This window comes from Marmota monax, unplaced genomic scaffold (genome assembly GCF_021218885.2).
Source record: "Marmota monax isolate L192 unplaced genomic scaffold, Marmota_monax_Labrador192_F-V1.1 WCK01_AAM20220418_F8-fsc00036, whole genome shotgun sequence".
Lineage (NCBI taxonomy): Eukaryota > Metazoa > Chordata > Mammalia > Rodentia > Sciuridae > Marmota > Marmota monax.
In genome coordinates this window covers 1745540-1768498 of record NW_026694491.1, presented here as the reverse complement: position 1 = coordinate 1768498, position 22959 = coordinate 1745540, and the positions used below count along the sequence as shown (strand labels likewise).

The 22959-nt window shown below is 38.1% G+C and overlaps 1 protein-coding gene across 15 annotated transcripts in view; it reads right to left on the bottom strand.

Moving 5' to 3' along the window:
• Anks1b (ankyrin repeat and sterile alpha motif domain containing 1B) overlaps positions 1-22959 on the bottom strand; it is a 1117917-nt gene that overhangs the window by 31295 nt on the left and 1063663 nt on the right. For 4 of the 15 annotated variants that reach the window (XM_046419347.2, XM_046419348.2, XM_058571284.1 and 1 more), the window contains 2 exons: positions 15854-15982; positions 13081-13152 (listed from right to left, as the gene is read on the bottom strand). In XM_046419347.2, coding sequence (XP_046275303.1) covers positions 13081-13152; positions 15854-15982 — 201 coding nt within the window. Of the gene's footprint in view, positions 1-12994; positions 13153-15853; positions 15983-22605; positions 22681-22959 lie in introns of those variants that run through there. The other 11 variants (XM_058571278.1, XM_058571282.1, XM_058571281.1 and 8 more) reach the window with 5 other exon arrangements.

The window sequence follows — 22959 nt, the reverse complement described above, 5'->3', positions numbered from 1 at the left end:
AAGGAGGGGAATGGTTAGGAGGTAGGTGCCATGCCCGATGCCCAGAGGACTTACAAGACTCAAAACCTGGTCTTAGTGAGAGGCTGGCACACACAGGGGCTGCGACACTTTTTTGGGTTTAGAGGGTTTTGGGTTTAAATCCTTGGCTTTAACAACATGGAAAAGTAGCTTCAGGAGAACAAGGGCAGCAGATAGAGAAGAGAACACGGGCTGTGCAGTGAATGTCAGAAAGGGAGCCAAGAGATGAGACAACAGAGGGTCACAACTCCACGCCCTTCAGCTGACCCGAGTGCGTCAGTGGTGATCTGTCATGATTCAGACTCCTGCTTCAGAGGCCAACAGAGAACAAAACAAAGGGAAGATAAAGGAGGGCATTTCTTTTTCTTTTATGGGTTCCAAGAATCCTTGTTCTCTTAACTGGGGTGTCAATGACAAGGGCTGTGCACAGGCCTCTATGAATGACAGCACTGGGGGTGGCTACACATTCCAATCTGGAGCCCAAACTGTACTACGTTCCCCACTGCACCCTTGACAAGGGGATGAGCTGTCGGGCTCCAGAGCTCAAGGACAGCATGGTAGTGCCCCCCAGCAAGGCAATTATACTTCTACAAGAGATAACGATCCAACTCTGTTCAGCGGATTTTCTGATGGAGCACCTTGACGGAGCTTTCAGATGCCTTTTTGTACTTAATTTTAATGAAAGATGAATATTCGTAAAAAGAAAAAAATGTATACTGAATCTTCAGGGAGGCAAAAAAAAAATCCAAATAAGCATCCACTTCACTTAAGGATGATGTTCCAGGAGTGGAAAAGAGCGCAGGGCTTCAGTCCCATCACGAGTCTAAGCTCCACCTTCTCCATTTGCTCTCCAGTGTTGCTGTCACCATTTTTCCTTTCCCAGATTGAAAGTGCCTCCTTCACTGGACAAAGCCCCTGCTCTTTCGGCAACACTGGCTTTGAGGACCAACCCGCATGCTCTGTACAATTCACACGCCCATTAGTGTATGTTTAAAATTCAAGCCTTATTTATTTGTGTAAACGTAATTCTCTTCTGCAGGCTCATTTCCCCAGTAAAATGCTCAGGGGAAGGTTTATCTTCTGGTTGGCTTTGGTTTCTGGTTGTTTTTTTTCTACCCCAGGCTTTTTGTGGAATTTCTGAGGTTTCTGAGTCTTCAAATTTCCTCCTGTTTGGTGCTAGCCATATGGAAAGGGCTAATCTGTGATGAAGGGCTCTGAGGACCTTAGCAGCTGAATTTTCTTGGGTAAGGCCTGGCGTGCATCTTTTCTTACTCTCCTGCAAAAAGCGTGATACTGGCAATCTATTATGTTTTGCTCATAATTTCCCAAGTTAAGATTAATATCCTTTTATTGTTCTAAAAGAAATAATATTTAGCTATGTAGAGATGTTACATCTCTGGAATCTAAAATAAAATTCAAGGGCAGCCTTATATTTAGTACTTGGGTTTTTATCATTGAATAGAACTGAATCATAATTTCATAACTGGAGGTGGCCACCTGAAAAATTCTTAACAAGTAATTGAACAATCAAGCATTTTTTTTAAAGGAAGGATTTTTAGATTCACCAAGAAAAAGAAGTAATGATTTTTCTTCTTTTCCTTTTTCTCTGGAATATAAATTATAAATCAGGAGTTGTTTGGTATCAGGTCAGAAATCATCCTTGATGCTTTTATTTTAGCTTTAAAACATGTCCTGAAAATAAGGACAGTTGTCCTTTAGTATCATGGGGGATTGGTTCTAGGACACCCCTCAATACCAAAATCTCTGGGTGCTCAAGTCTATTATTTAAAATGGCCTATGTGTGCATAGAATCTAAGCACATGTTCTCAGTTATTTTAAATCAACTCTGAATTACATATAATACCTAACACAATCTATATTACTATACTCTTTAGAGGGTTATGACAAGAAAGAAAGGGTACCTATTCAGTATAGGCACAATATTTTTCCCAAAATATTTTCTCTCCTTGGTTAGCTGCATTGGAGGATACAGAGCCCATGATATGGAATGCCAAATGTAGTTTCTCACATTATTTCTATTTTATTGCTATGGGGATCAGACTCAAGGCCTCCTGCGTGCCAGGAAATCTACACTCCAGCCCTGGTTTCTCATTTTCTTTTCTTCTTCTTCTCTTTGGTACTGGAGATTGAACCCAGGGGTGCTTTAACACTGAGCTACATCCACCCCCCCCCCCCCCCGCCCCTTCTTTTATTTTAAAAAAGGCTCTCACTAAGTTGCTTAGGACATTCTTAAGTTGCTGAAGCTGGCCTCAAATTTGCAATTTTCATGCCTCAGCCTCCTCAGTTACTGGGGTTACGTGTGCACCACTGCGCCCAGTCTGATTTCTCATTTTTGAATGCAGAATCAACAATATGGGAATATCCTTCTACGAATGCATGTGCTCTGACTTCAGAGCACAGCTTTTCTAGAACATGAATGAGAGCAGAATGGTTTACAACAGGGAGCACTTCAACTGGGAGCTGTTGTGCTGGGTGCGAGTCTGCAGTACTCATGGTCCCAGTAAGAATCATTTGTGCCCTGCCGGCAGCAGAGTTGGGGAATCTAAGAGTGAGGTAGTCCCCGGTCAGAAGCCCCCAACCAGTTTTCTGAAGCAGACTGAGGAAGAGATTTTTCATGGCTACCCTGAGAATGCTTTCTAGTTGAATATTCATTCAGTGCTGAGTAATAACTATTAATTTTGCCATATAATATTTTCCTTAGTTAGTTACAAACCTTAATTATCACATTCAGCTTCAGCAAGTAAATTAAGATCAAACAATTACGTTCGGTAGCCTTCAGTGACTTTAAAATGCTTACAAAATACAGAAAACCAGCAGTACTGTAGGGATTTTGTATGCAGCTAGCTAGGTTGTGGGGTTATAAAGCATAAAGAGCCCACCACAAAGCAGCCATTTGAAATGAACTCCTACCCTTGGAAACTCAGTGTGAGGTTCAGTTTCTGGGGAAGGGCATCCTAGGATGGCTTTCTTCTTGTGTCCCCACCTTTGCCACTTCCTTGTGTCCACTTCCCTGGGTCTTGGGGCCTCTGCTTCCCTCATGACACCGGGAGATCCTTGAGGACCACCCACACCTTTCTTGATCTGTCTCCCCCACAATCGCTAGCTGGCAATCTTCTTTTGGACCCTATGAAGTCATATTTTCAAGTAAAAAATGGCTGAATGTAGCAGCTCACAGGGTTCAATCTCATGGCTGTTGAAATCCATGCCTGTTAAAGAAACAAGCCAAGGAGTTGATCTCAGTGTTGAGCATGTAGCTGGTGCTATGAAGAAGAACCACCTCTGCATACCTGGAGCCTCAACAAACTTTTCAGAGAGCCTTGGTGCCCAGAGCAAGAAAGGAGGTCCTGGAGGGCATGGAGGAGCATTCAGGTGTGAGTGCAAGATTAACAAGAGGCTCCTATGGCGTGGAGAAAGCTGTGAGGATCCTGGGATTTTTCAGCCTTGAGGAGAGGAGGGTTAGGCCTTCATTTCTGCAACCAGAAAGCAACTGCGGGCCTTGAGAGAAGGGGAGAGCTTCCTGGGAGGGCAGAATGATTATTAGAGGCCATCTCCTTGGGATGACTTTAAAAATAGTGTGGGGTCACCTCTGTCACTAAAGATCAAGGGGTGGGCTTCATTTGGGAAATGAGGCTGAATGACTTCTCAAGGGTTTTTCTGGTCATAAGAACTCTGGTGCCAAGAGCCAAGTCCATGTAACAGGGACAGACAGCAGACAAGTGGCCATTTAGAATGCATCTCCAGTCTGTGTAACTCACAAATTCTGGTTGAAATTTGGCATAGCCCAAAGTGGTGTCCTCTGTCTCTGTTCCTCTTCTCCTAGCTGGTTTATAGACAAAACGACAGGATGTGTCCACCCAGATCAGCATGCCCACACAGCAGACTTAGCGGAGTGCCCAGCGGAAGACCCCACCTTAGTTCTCAAACTTTCAATCCAAGAGGACTTGGTGAATGACAGATTGTTGGGCCCCACCCCCAGTTTCAGCCTCAGGAATCTGCAGGTGGGGCCTAAGAATTTGCAATTCTAACAAGTCTCCAGATGCTGCTGACACCGCATGTCTGGGGCCCACACTTTAAGAACTACTGCTCTAAAAATGCAGTTGATCAGTTTGATTGAAAGTCACTGTCAGAACTGTCCTCTGCTGCTATGCATGTAAACTCAGTTGTACCACGTTCTACATTAATCCAGAGAGAAGCCAGTTTATCAAAATAGGCTTTCTCCACTTGACAAGTGATTTCCAAAAATCCTTCATTAGCATTTAGCTACAGCTCTTGGTCTTGAGAGCAATTAACAAGAATTATTTAATCCTTTCCTAGTTTCTCAGGGACTGTGAAAGCAGAAAACATTCTTCACATAAAATAAAGAGTAGAAGTCATAAAAACAGATTGTAGAGTTACATCCAGAATAGATGTTGATAAGAGCAGGCATCATGCCAAAGATGGATGGTTTCTCATAAAAGTTCCCCACTTCTCCCTTGACTAGGAGCATATCCAAGATATTAAGCACACGTTGCTGAGAGACGGGACTTGCAAACACCAACGTGAGTTCATGCACTGCTTCTGGGAGTGTATGTAACAGGTCCATGTAACAGGAACGGGCAATTGTTTCAGGAGGTAATTTTGCAATAGTTATCCAGAGTTTCAAGAAGCACATACCCTTTGACCCAGCAGGAAAAGGTATGGCACCCAGAATGTTGGCTACCATTTGAGAAAAAGGGTAATGACCCAGTGACCAACCAGGGAAACTGTTAAATATATATGGTCCAAGGATGGGTTGGCCTATGGGAATCAACCACCACAAGTAATATTGAGGATGAATACTACTGGAATAAAAATATTTCAAAACATACTGTGTTTAAAAATAGATTATGAAATAGCAGGTACAGACCATTTCCAAATTTTAGTGGAAAAGTGATGCCCCCGAATGTGTAAGTAATGAATCTGAAGAATCACACTCAAGCAGATGTTATAAAGAGGTGTTTACCGCTCCTGGACAGTAAAGTTACAGGACAGTAAAGTTGCTCTTATTTTCCTTCTGGTCTCTATTTTAGAAGTGGACAATAATGAACATGAACTCCTTTTGAAATAAGAAGTAAAGTTTAAAAAATTTATGATTTCAGTTAAAAGAAAGTGTCAATGTATGAAAAACACATTTGAGTTTTTAAATCACTGGTAAGTATGACTTCAGCTTTGTGTAGGTGATATATATATATATATATATATATATATATATATATATATATATATATATATAAAATGGAATATTACTCAGCAATAGAAGAGAATAAAATGATGACATTTGCAGGTAAATGGGTGGAGTTGGAGAATATCATGGTGAGAGAAATAAGCCAATCCCAAAAAACCAAAGGCTGAATGTTCTCTCTGATAAGTAGATGCTGATCCATAATGGGGAGCGGGGAGGCATGGTAAAAAGTGAGGAATTTTGATTGGGCAAAGGGGAGGTGGGGTAGGGAGGGTGCATGGGGGCCGGAAATATGGTGGAATGAGATGGACATCATTACCCTAGGTACATGTATGATTGCACATATGGTGTGATACTACATTGTGTACAACCATAAAAATGTACAGTTGTGCTGCAGTTGTGTACAATGAATCAAAATGCATTCTGCTGTCATACATACCTAATTAAAATAAATAAATAAATTTTAAATAAATAAATAAATAAATGCCGTATTTGGACTTAAAATAAAAAAAATCTGTGACCAACACTGAATACTGCCTGCTTCATGTTTTGATGGCCATGAGTGGCTGTGAGATGGTGGCTGGAACCATGAGCATTCATCAGAACAAAATACTTGGGTCAATGAAGATGGACCCAATCAACATATTTAGAAAGAACTTAAGTGGAGATTCAGGACACAAGATGCCCATGAGGGCATCATCTGTCAGTGAGAAGCAGCGGTAGCGTCACGTGGGAGGAAAGATCGAGTTATGTGAACAATACAAACAAAAATAAAAAGAGAAACAAGTGTGAGAACAATATGGGTGGGATAAGATGGGTGGCACTGGTTAGCCTTCTACTTTTCCTTGTGAAAACACTCATAAGGAAAAGGTCTGTGAGAGCAAAGATCAGCTATAGGGAGTTAGAAGTACGACTGGTTGTGTGTGCTGCTGTATCACTTTGGCAGTGCTCATGGGTGTTAGTCAAATGCTCAACCACTGAGCCACACCCACAGCCCAGGTATCACTACTGTAACACACACGCACACACAACATTTATGGGCTTAGACCTGTGTTCAATGGCTTGTGCAGTATTTGGAAGAGAGTGAAAGATAAATTAAACATATTTGATTCTTCCTTGAAACTAGAGCAACAGAGACTTTAAAAACAATTGTTTTCATGTTTTTTTTTTCTCCCAGCCTAGTTCCTAAGAAGTGATTCCTTAAGTTATTTCTGAAAATAACAATTACTCACAGAAGGAATTGTGTAAAGGCAGGAGAACTAGTCATGATTTTAGTTTCTCTTCTAAGAAAAGAGACTATTAAATGTAATATTCCCATTTAAATTCTACATTCTAACTTTTTAAAAAAGCTTTCATCTCATTTCCTCTATTTTTTTTTTTTTGAAAGATAGAAAAAAGATCTTCTTCATTCTTGAACCGAGGGACAGATTACTATTCAGAAATCTATATATCTGAAAATTCATACTTTAAAAGTGCTTCCAGATTGAAAGTTTAAAGAACCAGACAAGTTCAGGGGAAGAGGCCTGGTGGGAGGAGAGGTGAAACTGCCTACTTCCCTGGGAAATGAAGGTTCCCAAGCCTCAGCACACTAGAAGATCTGCTCATTCCCGACTCAAAAACAATCTTGAAAAATTCTCTCTCACACTAGGAAGGCAGATTCCCACCTTATCTTGGTTAAAAGCAGATATTTCTTTCTTTCTTTCTTTTTAATATTTTTAGTTGTTGATGGACTTTTACTTATTTATATGTGGTGCTAAGAATCAAAACCAGTGCCTCATACATGCTAGGCAAGCGCTCTACCACTGGGCCACAACCCCAACCCCCTTTTTCTTTTTTTTTTTTAAAAGATAAATTTCCATGACTACAAACACCTGTGAATAATAAACTGTCAACTATGGGATTAGAGAAAGAAGACTGCAGTGTTAAATTGAATATAATGGCCCACCTCTCACAGTAGCAGATGTTTCCGAATGGTGTATTTAATTTAATTAGGGAAGTGATGGAGTCCTGTATATTAGTGATAACTAAATCCTGGGGCAAAATTCAGTGCTGAGATGGGGTGCGTGTAAGCCCAGGGGGCAATGCTGAGTGGGATGGCCTGGCCAGAGCAAATCCTCATTTCACCAAACTCTGTATGTCTTGGAATCTTCAGAGTGGCAGTTATTCATATAAAACAACAACCCCAAACCACTGAAAATCCAAAGCAATATGCTTTGTAAAATTCAGTCTAGTGGACGGTCACATTATTAAAAAGAGGCAACTCCCAATCATTTTTGGGACAAATAACCTCCCCAAAATATAAAATTTCAAAATTACATATATCATCTTATGAATAGTTCCCTTGTTCATTTTTTCTCTCTTCTGGCAATGGCCCTTTAAAAATGGAAATAAAAGAATAGTATTCCTAAGACTTGGGATACTCTCCTATGTGAACCAGGGTAATGAATGGTACCCTCATGCTTCAGAATTGGGGAAGATTTAGTTCCTTTGGAACTAAATCTATGAATTTACTCATTTTAAAAACCTCTGGAGGTGGAAGCCAGTATGTTAGGGGATGGTACTGAGCTAGGCACTTTACATATCTTACTTTACTCAATGTCACAACCACCTTGTAAGGGACTACCATAAATCTGTGATGAGGATATAATGCACACAGTCTCTGCTTTTAAGCAGGGGTGGGGGTGGGATGAGTAGCCAGGCATCTATGCAGTGTGACCTGAGGAGTGGATTTCCCTGGAAATTGCTTCAGAAATGAAGAATGTCACTGAGCATGGATTTAGCTGGAAAACCCAACCAATAACATAAAAGGCAGTGCTAAATGAATATGTTCAGATTAAACAGATATCTTTCACCATTCTTCACACATCCCTAAAATGCGTTTTTAGATTTTTAATCTTAAATAAAAATGTCTTTAAAGCTGTCATGATACAGGAAATAAGCAGCCAGACTGCACTATACCAAGGAACAAAATAATTCATACAATCACTCTATCTAAAAGTATGCTTCAGTATCAAAGCATACCTAATTCCAGGATTTTATTGAAAACTCCAAGATAAAACAGAAATTGCAAGTTACTTAATAAAAAAATTATCAGGGTTTAATGTTAATTCCTATTGATTCTTTTCACTAGACACAATTCAGAAGAAATGTTATTATTTAGAGTTTGGATCCGAGTGTTGTGGGGAAAACCTTAAGATAAACACCTGCATACAAATGCTTATATTTATAGCTTCTCTATGGTACTTGCCCACACTTGGAAGTAACCAAGGTGTAATGGTGGATACATAATATTATGTACTTGTCAAAACTCAAAACAGTATATAACAAAGAATGAATTCCAATGTAAACTGTGGACTTTAGTTAATAATCATGTATCCATAATGGTCCATAATTGAGACAAATGTACCACACTAACGCAAGTTGTCAACAACAGAAGGAGTGTATGGGTACCTTTAATTTATGCTAAGTTTTTCTTTAAGCCTCAAACTGCTCTAAAAAGTAGAGGACTTTTAGGGGAGTAAGCTATTCTGTATAATAATATAATTGTGGATACCGGGCACCATCAGTCTGTCCAAACTCACAGAATGCACAACACTAAGTTAGTGAACTGTGATGTCAACTGTGGACTTGGGAGGTTAAGATGTGTGGCTGTAGGTCCTGCAGCTGGAACAAATGCACACCTCTGGTGGAGGATGGTGACTGGAGGAGGCTATGCGTGTGCAAAGGCAGGGGACACAAGGAATCTCTGTGCCTTCCTCTCAAGTTTTCTGTATACCTAAAACTGCTCTAAAAATATAACCTTTCAATTTAAAAAATCTTAAGACAGTTTGAAGGGGGAAAAAAGACTGGTTAACCTGAGCAAACCGAGAGAGATGGTTTCTTATTGTAGAATGGTGTGAATTAAACTCCATCTAACACAGTTGATTATGTGTATTTTTAGAGAAAATAATATGTATAATAAAACACCAGGAAGTCAGTGAAAATTATCTTTATTTCAGAACTGAAGGGTCCTTAGAGATGAATGAATGGGTTTAGATAAGCTTAAAAGTTAACCAATTGTGACTATCAAACACTCCAAATGCTTCCAAGAAGGGAAAATTGTGTTTGGTTTTTGCTGGGGCAAAAATGAATGTGTTAAAGTGTTATGAGGAAAAACATCCTCTAGATACTAAGGATGCAGTTAAGAACTGTTGTGAAATTTTGTTTATGTTAACACAATGGAATTTGCCTCAGATTACTAGATATGTCTATACATATATGGTCTAATTGAGCCAGTCCTGATCTTATGGACTATTTGAGGGTTCCCGAAGCTAGTTCTTCAGAAATATAAATGATCCATCTTTTCAGCTGCTTCAAAACTCTGGGCAATGTAAGCTCCATTGCATGTTGGAGAAGTGGTCTGGCCTGGAGAGTCACAGTGTGGGCAGTGGGGATAGTCAGCCTGGGTTCAAATCCTGAGCCTACTGCTTGCTTGCTGGGTGATGAGGTTTACTTGCCTTTGTTTCCCCATATGTAAAGTGGGGACAATGACCATATAGATTGAGCACCCCTGAGAACCTGAAATCTGCAATGCTACAAAATCTGAACTTCTCTGAGCACCAAAATGATGCCATATGTGGAGAACTCCACACCTGACTTCGTGTGATGGGTCACAATCAAAATGCAGGTGTGCTAAAATGGTCCATAAAATTACCTTAGGTTATGTGTACAGGTGTATATGAAACACAAACAAATTGTGTTTCAACTTGGGTGCCATAGCTTATTACATATGTGAATATTCCAAAATTTGAAAAATTGTAATCTGAAACACTCCTGGTCCCAAGCATTTTGGATCCGGGTTACAGTTTCTACTTCATGGATTAAGTGAAATAATAAGATAATGAAATAATAAGATAATAAGTATCTTGTGCAGGGCTGGGCACACAAGTGTTAACTGGTATAAAACCCCAAATAAACTGCTTCTAGGAGATCTTGACTATGTCATTTTCAGGATTATCACTGATGGTCCCTTAGGCTGATAGCAATATGAAGACACTTCTTTGGTTGTACTTCTACCACTCTGTGATAACTAATCGTGTACATGTTGTTTTCTTCCACGGGTTTGTCAACTCAGTGAAAACAGAAGCCTAATCTTAGTTATCTTTGTTAACAAAGTACATTTAAGAAAACATCTCTTGGGCTGGGGTTGTAGCTCAGTGGTGGAATGCTTGCCTAGCACATGTGAGACCCTAGGTTCAATCCTTAGCACCACATAAAAATGAAATAAAGATATGTGTCCACTTACAACTAAAAAATAAATATTAAAAAAAAAGAAAACATCTCTCAAAATTCAGGGACCACACTGATTTACTTTTTAAATGGAAGGGAATTTTAATTTCAGCTAAATGGCATGCTGTTGAACTGAAAACTTATTACTTTTTCAAATTAAAAAAAAAGCCAGATAATTTAAATACAAAAATAGTTTGGCCTACTAGTATTACTGCCTAATACCAACTGTCCTAATGTCTTTCCCACAGCAGGACTTGACTATACTGGGATTTTAAGCTGAAATTCTACCATACTGGAAGCAGAGAAAACTGCAACATTGGGTTCACACTGAAAACTAGCTGCAAGTTGAGATTCACACCATTTGTAGTTGGCCAAGTTCTAAGTCACAACACAACAGTCCCAGAAAACAGATCAAATCTGCGCCTGGTTTTGAAGGGCTCCAGTGAATGCAGTGAATGCAACGTTAGCTGCTGTATCAAGGACTGATGTATTTAATCAAAATGGAAAAAGAGGGTTTATGATATTCCAGGAAGCAATAAAGTTTCTATTTTCATGTAAACAATCTAAAATAAACACCAAGGGCAGCAAACCAGAAAAATGCCCCAAAGAATAGAAGAATGGCTTCTAAATAAATAGCTTTTTCTGAATTTCATTTTAAGCAATAGACAAGTATTTAACTAAATTATTCTCTACTGAGACTATTAAAATGGCTTTGCTATTGCTATCAGGATGTAATTTCAAATCCACTCAATTTCAAGAAATTGACTGAAACTCAAATCACAGATCTGGCATATTTTAAATGATGCTACAAGCACAATGCAATATTATGCTGATTAGAACACTGAAGTATCTGGACCCAGGTAATTTGGTTAATAGTACTAAATCAGAGAGGCCAAATTGATTTCCCAGACATATTCATGAATATCTCAGAAATCATTATGAGGTTTGATCACTGAAAATTTCTCCCATTTTCTCATTGTCCAGTGGTGACACAATTTCGGTCAGATGAGTGTATACTTAGAACACAAGATTCCCAGAATTATAAAACCAGGAAAAACCTTAAAGGATGTCCAATCTAATGTCATTTTCTAAGTAAGAAAGCAGAGGCTCAGGAGGATTGGGGGAGGCTTGAGCTCTGGAGTTAGACAGTTCTGAATTTCAGTCCCAGGTTGGCAAGTTAGTCACTGTGTGATCTTGAGAGAGTCATTTAACCTCTCTGAGTCTCAGTTTCTTCATCTGTAAATGGTGATAATAATTACACTGAGTCACAATGTGATTACTCAGTAGATATTGGCTGCTATCACTCTGTTTTTGTGAATAAAAGTGACTCATATGGCAAGAAACCATCAACAGAACTTGAGTTTCATTAAACACAGTACCTAGGATAAAAATTCACTGGTATGCTACCAAACATGTGGGCAACCATTTCAGCCTTTTTGCTGTTGAACTGATCAAAATTTTAAATTGGTAATTTCAGACTGAGGTCTCAATTTCATGAAGATTCACGTATAGTTAGCTTTCTATGAACAGTGGTTATTCCAAATTGACCTTCATAATTGTTTTAGCTCAGTTATATGGTTTTAAAATATTTCCCACTAAAAGCTGTTCAAATAAAACTAATGACAAGGTATACTGGCCACAAATACAAGCTAAATTTACTCGAATGATATTAAATTTGACTTTAGTTAGTTGTTATATTAAATAAGTCCAGCATTCTTAATTCCTACTATCAGATATCACCATCCTCTATGCACCTGTTCGGAAGAAGCTAGAATAAGGGACACACGACAGGAAAAGCTCCGTGGTAGCATGGTGAGATCAGCTTTGGTTAAAATAGATTTCTAAAAACCTACTAGCTACCCATCACAGGCATTTGGAATTGCTACTTCTGCAAACATTTACTGCCATCAAATGGTTCATTCCACTTAAGAGTTGAATATTTTTCTTCTATTAAAAAATTAATAATTAAGAAGACACAAAATGAATATTAGCTTTGGGGCTGGGGATGTGGCTCAGTGCTAGAGTGCTTGCCTAGCATGTGTGAGGCACTGGGTTCGAGTCTCAGCATTGCATATAAAAAATAAAATAAATGTCCATTGACAACTAAAAGTATTTAAAAAAATTTAGCTTTCTATAATATATTCCTAATACTTCTGCTTTTGATACTTTTTAGTTAAATTGGTGGCCTTTTCTGGAATTATTCTCTAAATATCAAGTGGGTGCTTAGAATATTTTCTTGAAATAAACTAAAGATCAATTTTCTCCTAATCTGGAGAGTGTTCTATGAATAAATAGTTAACTTAAATTCATTAAAAATAATTAAGAGCAAATGTAATATGATATAAATATATTAAAGAGACATTAACTTAAACTTCAGTGAAGTATAAGTGTAAACTACAAGCCTAAGTATAAATATGAACAAAGCCAAAACACCTTTTTTTTTTTTATGTAATACTGATGTGATTCAGCAGACCATCAGATGAAGAAAACAGTAATTCTGAAAGGTGGCAATTTGTATCCATACCCAGTATTTAGTATTTCAGCTACTAGAAATAAAAGTTTGGCAAACTTACCCGCATTTTTGCACAAGCATCTTGGGTTGATTCTGTCCCCCTGAGCTCTTTTATCAGCATAGAACCTAAATACTAAAATACAAAAAAAAAAAAGGAGTACTTTTATGAAAAGGAGAGTTTAAATATGAGTAACAATTAAAAAACAAATTGTGGAAGTGCTACTGGCTAGGCTTCCTGGTTATAAATTGTTGATAACTTTATAAGAAGGCTGATCCATAGTGGGGTAGGGAGGGGGAGCATGGGAGGAATAGATGAACTCTAGATAGGGCAGAAGGGTGGGAGGGGAGGGAGGGAGCATGGAGTTAATAATGATGGTGGAATGTGATGATCATTATTATCCAAAGTACATGTATGAAGACACGAATTGGTGTGAATATACTTTGTATACAACCAGAGATATGAAAAATTGTGCTCTATATGTGGAATAAGAATTGTAATGCATTCCACTGTCATAAATAAATAAATGTACATTAATTAAAAAAATGCATTCAAAGAGAGAATGTCACAGAATTAACCATACATTCTGAGGGCTGTAAATTGCTCTTTATAATGAAACTGCATCATTTTCTAAAGATGCCATCTCTCAGATCATATTTAACTGCAAAATGGGAACATCTAAAAATGCTTCCCCCTCCCCTTTTTTTTGAGGCAGCAATATCTGCAAAAATAACTCACACTACTCCGTGTAATTACAGGGTTGTATAAGACAGCTGAGAAGCTGAGAAACATGGCCCCCGTTGGGGCTTATTGGGCGGCATAGGTAATTAACGTTAGGTTGTTCTTAGGCAGAGCTGCAGTTTGGGGACCTTTTCATTCACAGCTGTGTGCCTTGTGGTTGGTCCATCTGAGACCTGGATGGCAGGGGCTGGGGAGGAAGAACTCCATTTTCAGTTCCACAGCAGAATGGGCTGAGTCCTGGTGCAAAGTGACTCCTGGAGGGCTGTATGGAGGTGGGGAATGCTGAGACTGTCTCCTCACAGGAATTACCAGCCACTTCACTGTAAGGTGATGGGATCCAATACCACGCTGGTACCCAGCACCACTAACTCATGTTTCTAGCCAGGGACAAATAGTTTTGAGCAAAATGTCTAGACTGCCTTTTTACCATTGACTCCTCATCAACCTTTTGAAACATCAACAGGGTTCTTTCCTTTTGTCATTTTTCCCTCTTAAATTCTCCCCTCTTTTAAAGAGCTCAGCACATTTAAAAAAATGTGAATATTTTAATTATTAATGTGAATATTATAATTATTTTAAATTATTTTAGATTTGAAGGACACTTCCCGACTTAAGCTCTGTTCTGCCTTCTTCTTATAGTGTTGTATATTTCAAAAGAAATGAGATCAGATACAGTGCAAAAACAGGTATGGGAATTGATGTCGTGGACCTGGGAAGCCAATGACCTGACACAGAGTAGCAAGGGCCTGGTCAAGACCTTGAAGAGAGGTTTGTGCAGAAAGCTTAGGGATTTGGGGTCTGAGCTTTGCAGGAAACCATGTTAACCCTACAGTTTGGGGGCTATTACTGTTGAAAGAAATCCAAAGCTGCAGGTAAGAAAAAAAAACAGCCCAAGGAAAAAGGGCCCTAACTGCAAGGAGATAACTAGGATGCCCACATCTTAATCAAATTAAGGAAAATGATCTTGGTGAAATTCTAATCTTTTCAGTTATCAGGAAAGTTTTTCCCTAATTGAAACGTTTCTTTTAAGGAGAGGAGGTTTCAATGCACTGCGAGGATTCAGCCATTTTTTTCCTACTGTAGTCATGACAACCACCACCTGCCCCAAAGCCTGCAGTATCTTGAACATTCACCTATTTGTATTACAATTCTCAGCTAAGCATAACTATTCCCTTTGCTGCAAAAAAAGAAAAGGAAAACCAACAACAACAATCCTCAAATCAGTAATATAATCCTACTGCTGATGATGAAAGGAATCTGATTTTTATACACAGTGGTGGATCCAATGCTCTGGGATCACTGGTGAGTGAGTGAAGATAGATAGATGTTCTACATTCATGCCCATTTCCATTCTATTTTCCCTATTTATTTATTTTGGCTGTTGGAGATGGAACCCAGGGCTTTGCACATGCTATGCAAGTGCTCTTTCACTGACACCCCCAGCTCCTCCTCACTTCCTTTTAAATTAAGCTTGATCTCATATCTTTCTATTTTTGTTGTTGTTGTAGTGGTGGTTGATATAGGAGATTGAACCCAGGGGCACTTAACCACTCAGTCACATCCCCAGCCCTTTTAAAATTTTGAGATAGGGTTTTGCTAAGTTGCTTAGGGCCTTGCTAAGTTGCTGAGGCTGGGTTTTGAACTTGTGATCCTCCTACCTCAGCCTCCCCAGCTACTGGGATTACAGGCATATGTCACTGTGCCCTGTGATCTCATTTCTTTTGAAATATACAACACTATAAGAAGAAGGCAGAACAGAGCTTAAGTGTACAATATTTAGAGCATTATAAAGTCTAGTTATTTGGACTTCATGTGTAGAATGCTACTTTAAAAAAAAGAGAAGGGGGAATTGTGGCTGGGATTGTGGCTCAGTGGTAGAGCGCTCGTCTAGCACATGCGAGGCCCTGGGTTTGATCCTCAGCACCACTTAAAAAATAAAGGTATAAAAAAGAAAAAAAGAAAAAAAAATATATATATAAAGAGAAAGGGAAATTCATTTAGGAATTTCAGTGATGGACATTTTGGTTCAGTAAAGAAACCAAAATATACCCTTTATCCCCAGTTGTATCCAAATATTGAACTCAGGGTAACTTACAAAAGCTTTGTAGTCACACGATTGGAAGATGAGCTTTTCTGGGTGATGCTGCCAGTACTGTACTGGAGTGGAGGCCGTGGCTTCATTTGGAGGTCTCAAGGTGATAGAAGGCTCTCCCCAGTCTCCTGTCTGAAAATGACATTTATTCTAGACGCAATATGAGCAGTAAGCAAAGTTCATTCCCTCTAGCTAGCCTGAGTTCACCTTACATGCACGTGTTGGAAATGTGGAAAAACATCTGAGTGTGTTGTGCATATGTAAATACTTTTATTGGTTATGATGCTTTTATACGTATTAGCATATTTCCCAAAGTTGAGTTCATCTTGAGGTTGAAGAAGTTGGATTATTCTGTCTTCAGAAAGATACCCTAAGCTAAGTATTTTATAACTTGAAGATATTAGTGAATATTAAAATCATAATGATATATTAATAAATGATTTATAAAGTCATAATTTTCTTATATAATAGAAAAAACATACCATCTTTGAAAGAATTTTCCATTTTTAAACTTGAATGAAATTTTTAGTTTGAATTGTTTTCATGTTAGAATACACAGTTCCATAAATGTCAGTTCCCAAATATGACATGTACTATCCACTTTGAATAATTTTATATCTCTAGAGAAATGATACTATAAGTATGCTACTAAACAAAATATTAAAAGAAAAATTTACTAATGGTGATTAGTTTTTCTTATTGGAATTCAGTTGTTTTGATAGAGTGCTGCTGCGATGGCTTGGCCTTACGCTGAGCTACATTCCTCAGGAACCCTCCACACCAGTGCAGACTAAACACCTGAATGCCAAGTTTGCTCACAAGTGTGTGCTTGAGAAAGTGATTCACAAGCATAAGCACTTTCACATAGGATGGTGAATCACGTGACAAAGGCCCAGGAGGACGGACCTAAAACAGAACATTCTCTTGTTTCAGTGAACACTTTCCAGAAGGTCAGCCTCAATCTGTTTTACGTCTATGAAGTTTAGTGTGAGCATTCATCAAATCAAAGGCCTGTGTTGGCTGGTCTTCTCTGGGCTCCAATCTGATTTACATGTCACACATGGAGTATTTCTTACTCTTTTCCCTGGCAAAGATTCTGATGCTTCAAAATTCAATGCTTTGTTCTCAAAGGGACATAACTGAAATTAAATATAGGCAGGTTTTCAAAGCCATTCTCTTCTAACCTGAATTTGGCTGACCTTATAGAATCATCAGAGATCACTTTTTTCAGCTGTTAGGAGAGCATAAAAAGGTCTCATGAGCTCCAAAACCAAACAGAACCTTGGTTAGAGACCAAGTTCCACAGAAGTATTAGCAAATGGGTCGACACACTGTGGGATTTTTTTTCTTTTTTGGTACTGGGGAGGGCGCTACTACATCCCTAACCCCTTATTAAGCTTTTATTTTGAGGCAGGTTCTAAGTTGCTAAGTATCTCACTAAGTTGCTGAGGCTGGTCTTCAACTTCTATCCTCCTGCCTCAGCCTCTTCAATCTTTGGTATTATACACATATATCACTGTGCCCAGCTCTGTGGGATTTCTTAAGGAGAATTTTTAAGGAGTCTGGGATAAGAATACAAAATCTGAATATATGTTTTGGGAGAGAAAGGAAGTCCATAGTCTTCATTCAATTCTTTGAAAGGATCTAGCACCGTCAAAGAACTACAGGCCTCGAGGAATGACTCATCTTGGGTGTGTGTTGTGGGGAAGAGGGCTAGGTTCCAATTTTCTCTGTGCAATTTGGACTTACACTGGCAGGAATATGAGATAGCCAACAAAGGTAGGAAGTGTAAAGCAAAAGCTTTGCTTTCTGGAAATTAATTTTCTGGAAATTACTAAGTGGCTTTGAAAACGGAGAAGAAGAATTCTAGAGTCCTTCAGGAATGCATAGCTCATTCAGAGAAGTAGAGAGCCTGAGTGTTTGTGCTGGAGATGGATCAGTTCCAGTCAGAGGAAGAGTCACATCAGCCTGGTGCTATCTCCTTGGCTCCTCAATGGTGCATGTGACCAGGGCGAACCCCTCCAGCTCTTCGCTCTTTGTTCTGAGTTACTTTCCAAGTCTGTTTGGTCTAGTCCCTAAGTTACCTGTGTACCGCTTAATCTTTCTAGTCTCTGTCTGTTGATATTTTAAAGAATTAACCTATAATTTTAGCTTGAACATTTCTGTGTGCTTTATGACCTATCCCTGAGTCATTCTTAAAATTTTCTCTTTATGGTTAAACTTTTAATTATTAAAAGCAATAAGTGGCTGCAATTAATTTCAGTTTTAAGTTTTTTTTCCCCTGGCTTTCCATTTTGATTTATTCCTTTCCTCTTACAAATGTCTGGATCCTTATTAACTCTCCACTCTTCATTTCAACTGACTTTAATTTGTTCTTTAAAAACTCATATAAACTTAGAAATGGAGGGTATGTAGTTTTCATTATTATTTTGAAGCTGAGTGTAATAAGCTTTAAATTAAAATAGCTTGCAACTCTGGAAACAGAGTTCTTAAATAACAGTTCTCCTCAAATCTAGCAAATCATCTTCTGATCTCCCCATTAGCCCCTCCCCCCAATAAAGCAACAACAACATAGCAAACAGGTATCGTACATTTAAGTCACAGGCGACACTATTAACAGAACAACAGTTTGCACGCAACTCTGTGAGATGATACGAAAGGAGGATCTGGATGACATTAAAAGATACTTTGAATCAGGGTCTGCTGATGTGACAACTCAAACCAAGCAATAGGTCTTTCTTCACATTAGCCCTATTTCAGTTTAGCTGAGGTTCACCTTGGCCGAGCTCAACAGGCAGGTTTCCAAAAAGCCTGAACAGACAAGGCAGGAGCTGCGCGTACCAAGAGTTGCAGGGAAACGGGTGGGAATAGGGTTTGGGGTGGGAGTGGGTGCAGTGAAGCTAGGGATATGGGGACATTTCGCAGGTTAGTACGTTAAGCATGCAAATCATATGCAAACTCATTCTCTAATTGTTCAATTAACTCACGCACTTTCATAATTAAATTTTAATGTGAGTTCCATACACTCGAAGCAGAACTACAGCCAAATGCTGATCCAAATATTTACATCATCCACAGAAGTTGTAGCAGCCATTTTGGGTCTAAAAAGCCCCAGCACATTCACCCTCTGTTGGGAAATTGAGATCTTTCATTTGATACCCACTTGAAGAAATGAGTGGCGCATTCCTTTAGCTGTTTGGACAGCGCCATCGTCTGCTCTCCTCACCCCACTTTGTCCAAAAATCACAAATCGCCTGCTTTGAATCCAGAGTGATCTGATAGGCTGTCCTCTAGATGCTATCAGGGGAGATAATTAAGGGAGGGGGAAACATAATCCTTGACTTATTTTCTCTTTGGTCTTGAAATATTGCTCCAGTCCAAATATTTTAAAATTTCCTACAGGGACTGAATGGACTTTCCTGGAAATAGACACCAAATTTTGTCATCCTTAGTGCTATTTCCAGGAATTCATTTTCAGGGGGAAAGTGTTCTTAGGATTGAATTTATAAGAAAATAATTTTTTCTTCCTGGGAATCCGTCATTTTCTATTTAAAAAGAAATCTTAGATCTAAGAATATTTAGAAGATTTAACATACAGATGTTGGTTTTTCTCTTTGGAATTAACCTAATGGCAATGGAGGGACTCCAACAACTGGACTTAACATCACACTCTTGTAAAGGACAGGAATGACCTTGGCCCTTGGCTGGAATTCAGCTTTACCTGGTTGGCTGCCAGGAAAGACAAAAGAGTTCAGAGACCAGGTGTGCTTAGGCCTCAACCCTCCTGGAGGTGGAATTACGGCAGGAATGAGCAATGGAGGAGCTGGGTGGAGTAGTTACTATATGGAATGGCAGAAGAAATTGAAAAATAAATAAGGATTTTTACCTCATACATAAAATAATTTTGAACTGTGAGGCCCCGTGTTAGCTCTTGATGAGGAGTGCATTCATGTCTATATGATACCTACATTTCCTCAAGCAAATATTTTAAATTAACTCTAATAATTTTCTGCTTTAAGAAATGCTTATTAAAAATTAAAAAAAAATCAAACAGACGTACAAAGTCTTTTGCCTGAAATAATGACTTTAGTCAAAATTCATCTTTAATGAGAAGTAGATCTAAACCTGGGAAACCATGAAATAATATTTAATTAGAAAAACAAAATGAAATAAGAAAAGTTTGGGGTAGGATTCTGTAATATTTAATTTTTTTTACTGACACAAAGATCTTTAGAGGGCCTAAGTAATTACAGAAGAGAAATGAAAACGATTCAAGGAACTTTTAATAGATATCTTCAGGCTATTTCTTTAGAGCTTAAAATAGCGAAAAATCTTTCCTTTAGGTTAACATAGGTAAATGCTCATGCTATTCCAAGAATTTGGTCATGGTTTAACACCTCATTCACTTGGTACTTATTATTTTTTTATATGTATGCTTTAAAGATTTTTCAGTTTTTTGTAAATACACAAAAGGACACCAATTACACAGAAGGAAATGTCCATTGTTAACTACCTCTTCAAACTCAAATAAAAATTAACCCTCTAACATTAAGGGAAAACATAATTTGAGATTAGGAGTTTTAAATGGAGAACTGATTCTGTCTAACAGGTATTTGCCAATTGCTAACCATAAATTCATAGTCTGGCTGAGTTTGGAAGACTATATAATTGGGCCACATCTAACATAATTAAATTAAATATTCTTTTATACCACCAGCTGAAAAAATGTAAAGCCACTAGACAAATTTAGATATTACACATAAAGATTCGTAAAAGCCTACAGATAGGGCTGGGGCTATAGCTCAGTGGCACAGAGCTTGCCTAGCATCTGTGAGGCATTGGGTTTGATCCTTAAATAAACAAGTAAAATAAAGACATTCTGTCCAAAAATAAATTAATAAACAAACAAATAAACAAATGCTTTTAAAACAAGTCTGCAGATAGATTTTTATTGAATGGCAGATTATAAAAGGCAGCTTTTAAACTTTGAATTATTTTAAAAAATAATAAACAGCTGCAAGTTTTTAGTTCATGTACATCACACAGTTAAGGCAAATTCTAAAACAGATCATATGCTGTAGCCCTCTCCCCAGAAGGGAGCATATATATTCTGTGTGCACTGAGAATACAAAGGGGAAACAATCTCTATATTCTCATTTTCTTTTTCAGAAAAAGATTTCCTAAGGATGTCAGTGAATAATTAAAAGTCATGATTATGACTGAGTCTCTAACATTAAAAGAAAGGTATGGTATTTTTCAAGCCTTGTATCATTCTTTTCAAAACTTTTTAAAATTAAGATTTAATTGATTTTTTTAATAGAAGCTTTAAAATCTTTTCTACTAGGAACTCTTCACACCTACCTGCTAGTAAATTTAGAACTGAATATTAACAAACATCATTCTCTATTTTTCGAGAACACTTTGTGAAAAACTAAAATGATTTTAAATGATAATTGTTGCTTGAAGGTTTTACTTTCAATAATTCTGACAAATTTCAGAGATGGGCTACCCAACCATACATATGATATATTCGATTACATTTACTTTCTGTATTCTCTAAGGCTTTGAAGAATACCACATGTAATTCTATGTCTATAAATTTATACATATATTTGGATGGAGTATCAGAGAAGTTCTCCTATAAACATTTACAGATATACAAAAGCAGATGCTGTAGTAATACTTTTAAAATGTCTTAAAGAATAAAGACTGCTTCTTTCATTATAACCAAATGCAATTGGTTATACTGAATTTAATATTTTGATGAAGAGCAGAGATGGCCACTTCTGAACACATAAAGGCTTTAGTTAGCATTTATGAGTTCATGAACTGCTGGGTCATGGAAGCACCAGTACCAGGCAATATCAGTCCTCAAAAGTCCCATGCACAGGAGGATAGATGTGCCTGACAGGGCACCCTAATAAAGGCTCTTCGCATGCCACCCCAAGAATTCTGCTCAGTGATTCTCAACCAAATGTCTCAATCTCTCAGATAGCAGGTCATCCAATGGGAAAAATTGTACAGAATGTAAAAACAGGGTTGTGTTTTAAAATACAAAACTTAAAAAAATTACATTAAAATGTTTACTTTCCAAAAGAAAAGGAAAATTTCTAATATGCAAAGGCAAAATGTGAATATTTGAATATTAAGCAACTCAGAGTAAATTGGGTCACAATTTCACACACGTTCTAAAGACCAGTTCTGTTCTATAAATGGAAAACGGCTGAGAACCACCTTGTAGCTGTAACAGTGCCCCTCCTGGGCTCTCCTCCCACATTTGCATAAAATGTATACAGAATATCATGCAAATCATACTCAAGAATTTCTCACAAGTAAAGCACATGAATCCTTGAGAATCACTGGACACAAATGACTGAATAACCCATGGACATGGGGAAGTGCAAAATGGAAGGAATAACACTGATATATACATGTGTATATATATATATATCAATTTACCCTTTTCCTTTTTCCTGTAAGTTAACACAGACGCCTGGAATGAAAGCCAAAACTCACATGGGACAGATTTTAACCATAGACTTTAAAACCAAGTATGTTTCTCATTTCAGGACAATGTTTGCACACCAACTAGTCACAAGGCACAGTTAATGTATAATAGACAAAGAATCTCAGGAGTCACTAGACATTACAAATTTTCCGCATTGCCAGGACACAGTACCTCCAGCTGTTGACAACACGGCAACATATTACATAGCGCAAGTTCAGGAAGAGAAAATAACCATGTGTAACCTTACATTATGGACCTGATGGATCGCTGAGAAAGGAAATCCAGCGTTCTGATTCGTCCATATCTCACAGACAGACGACTGCTGATATAAACAGAAAACTATCTCATCTTGTCAATATTTAAAACATGACAGCTACCAAAGTAGCATCCAGGAAGGGAAGAAGGAAAATAATGAAATTCCAGAACTACATTTCTCAAAAAACAAAAAACCCCAACAAAACCCTCAAAGAACATTTTAGGATACCCAAGGCTTAATAATTGACTTCCAATTTATTCTTTTCTCTTAAAGAAATCTTGTGTTGGGCTGGGAGAGAAAAAAGGCCACATGTGCATTAGTGTTATATTAAGGGAAATTACAAAC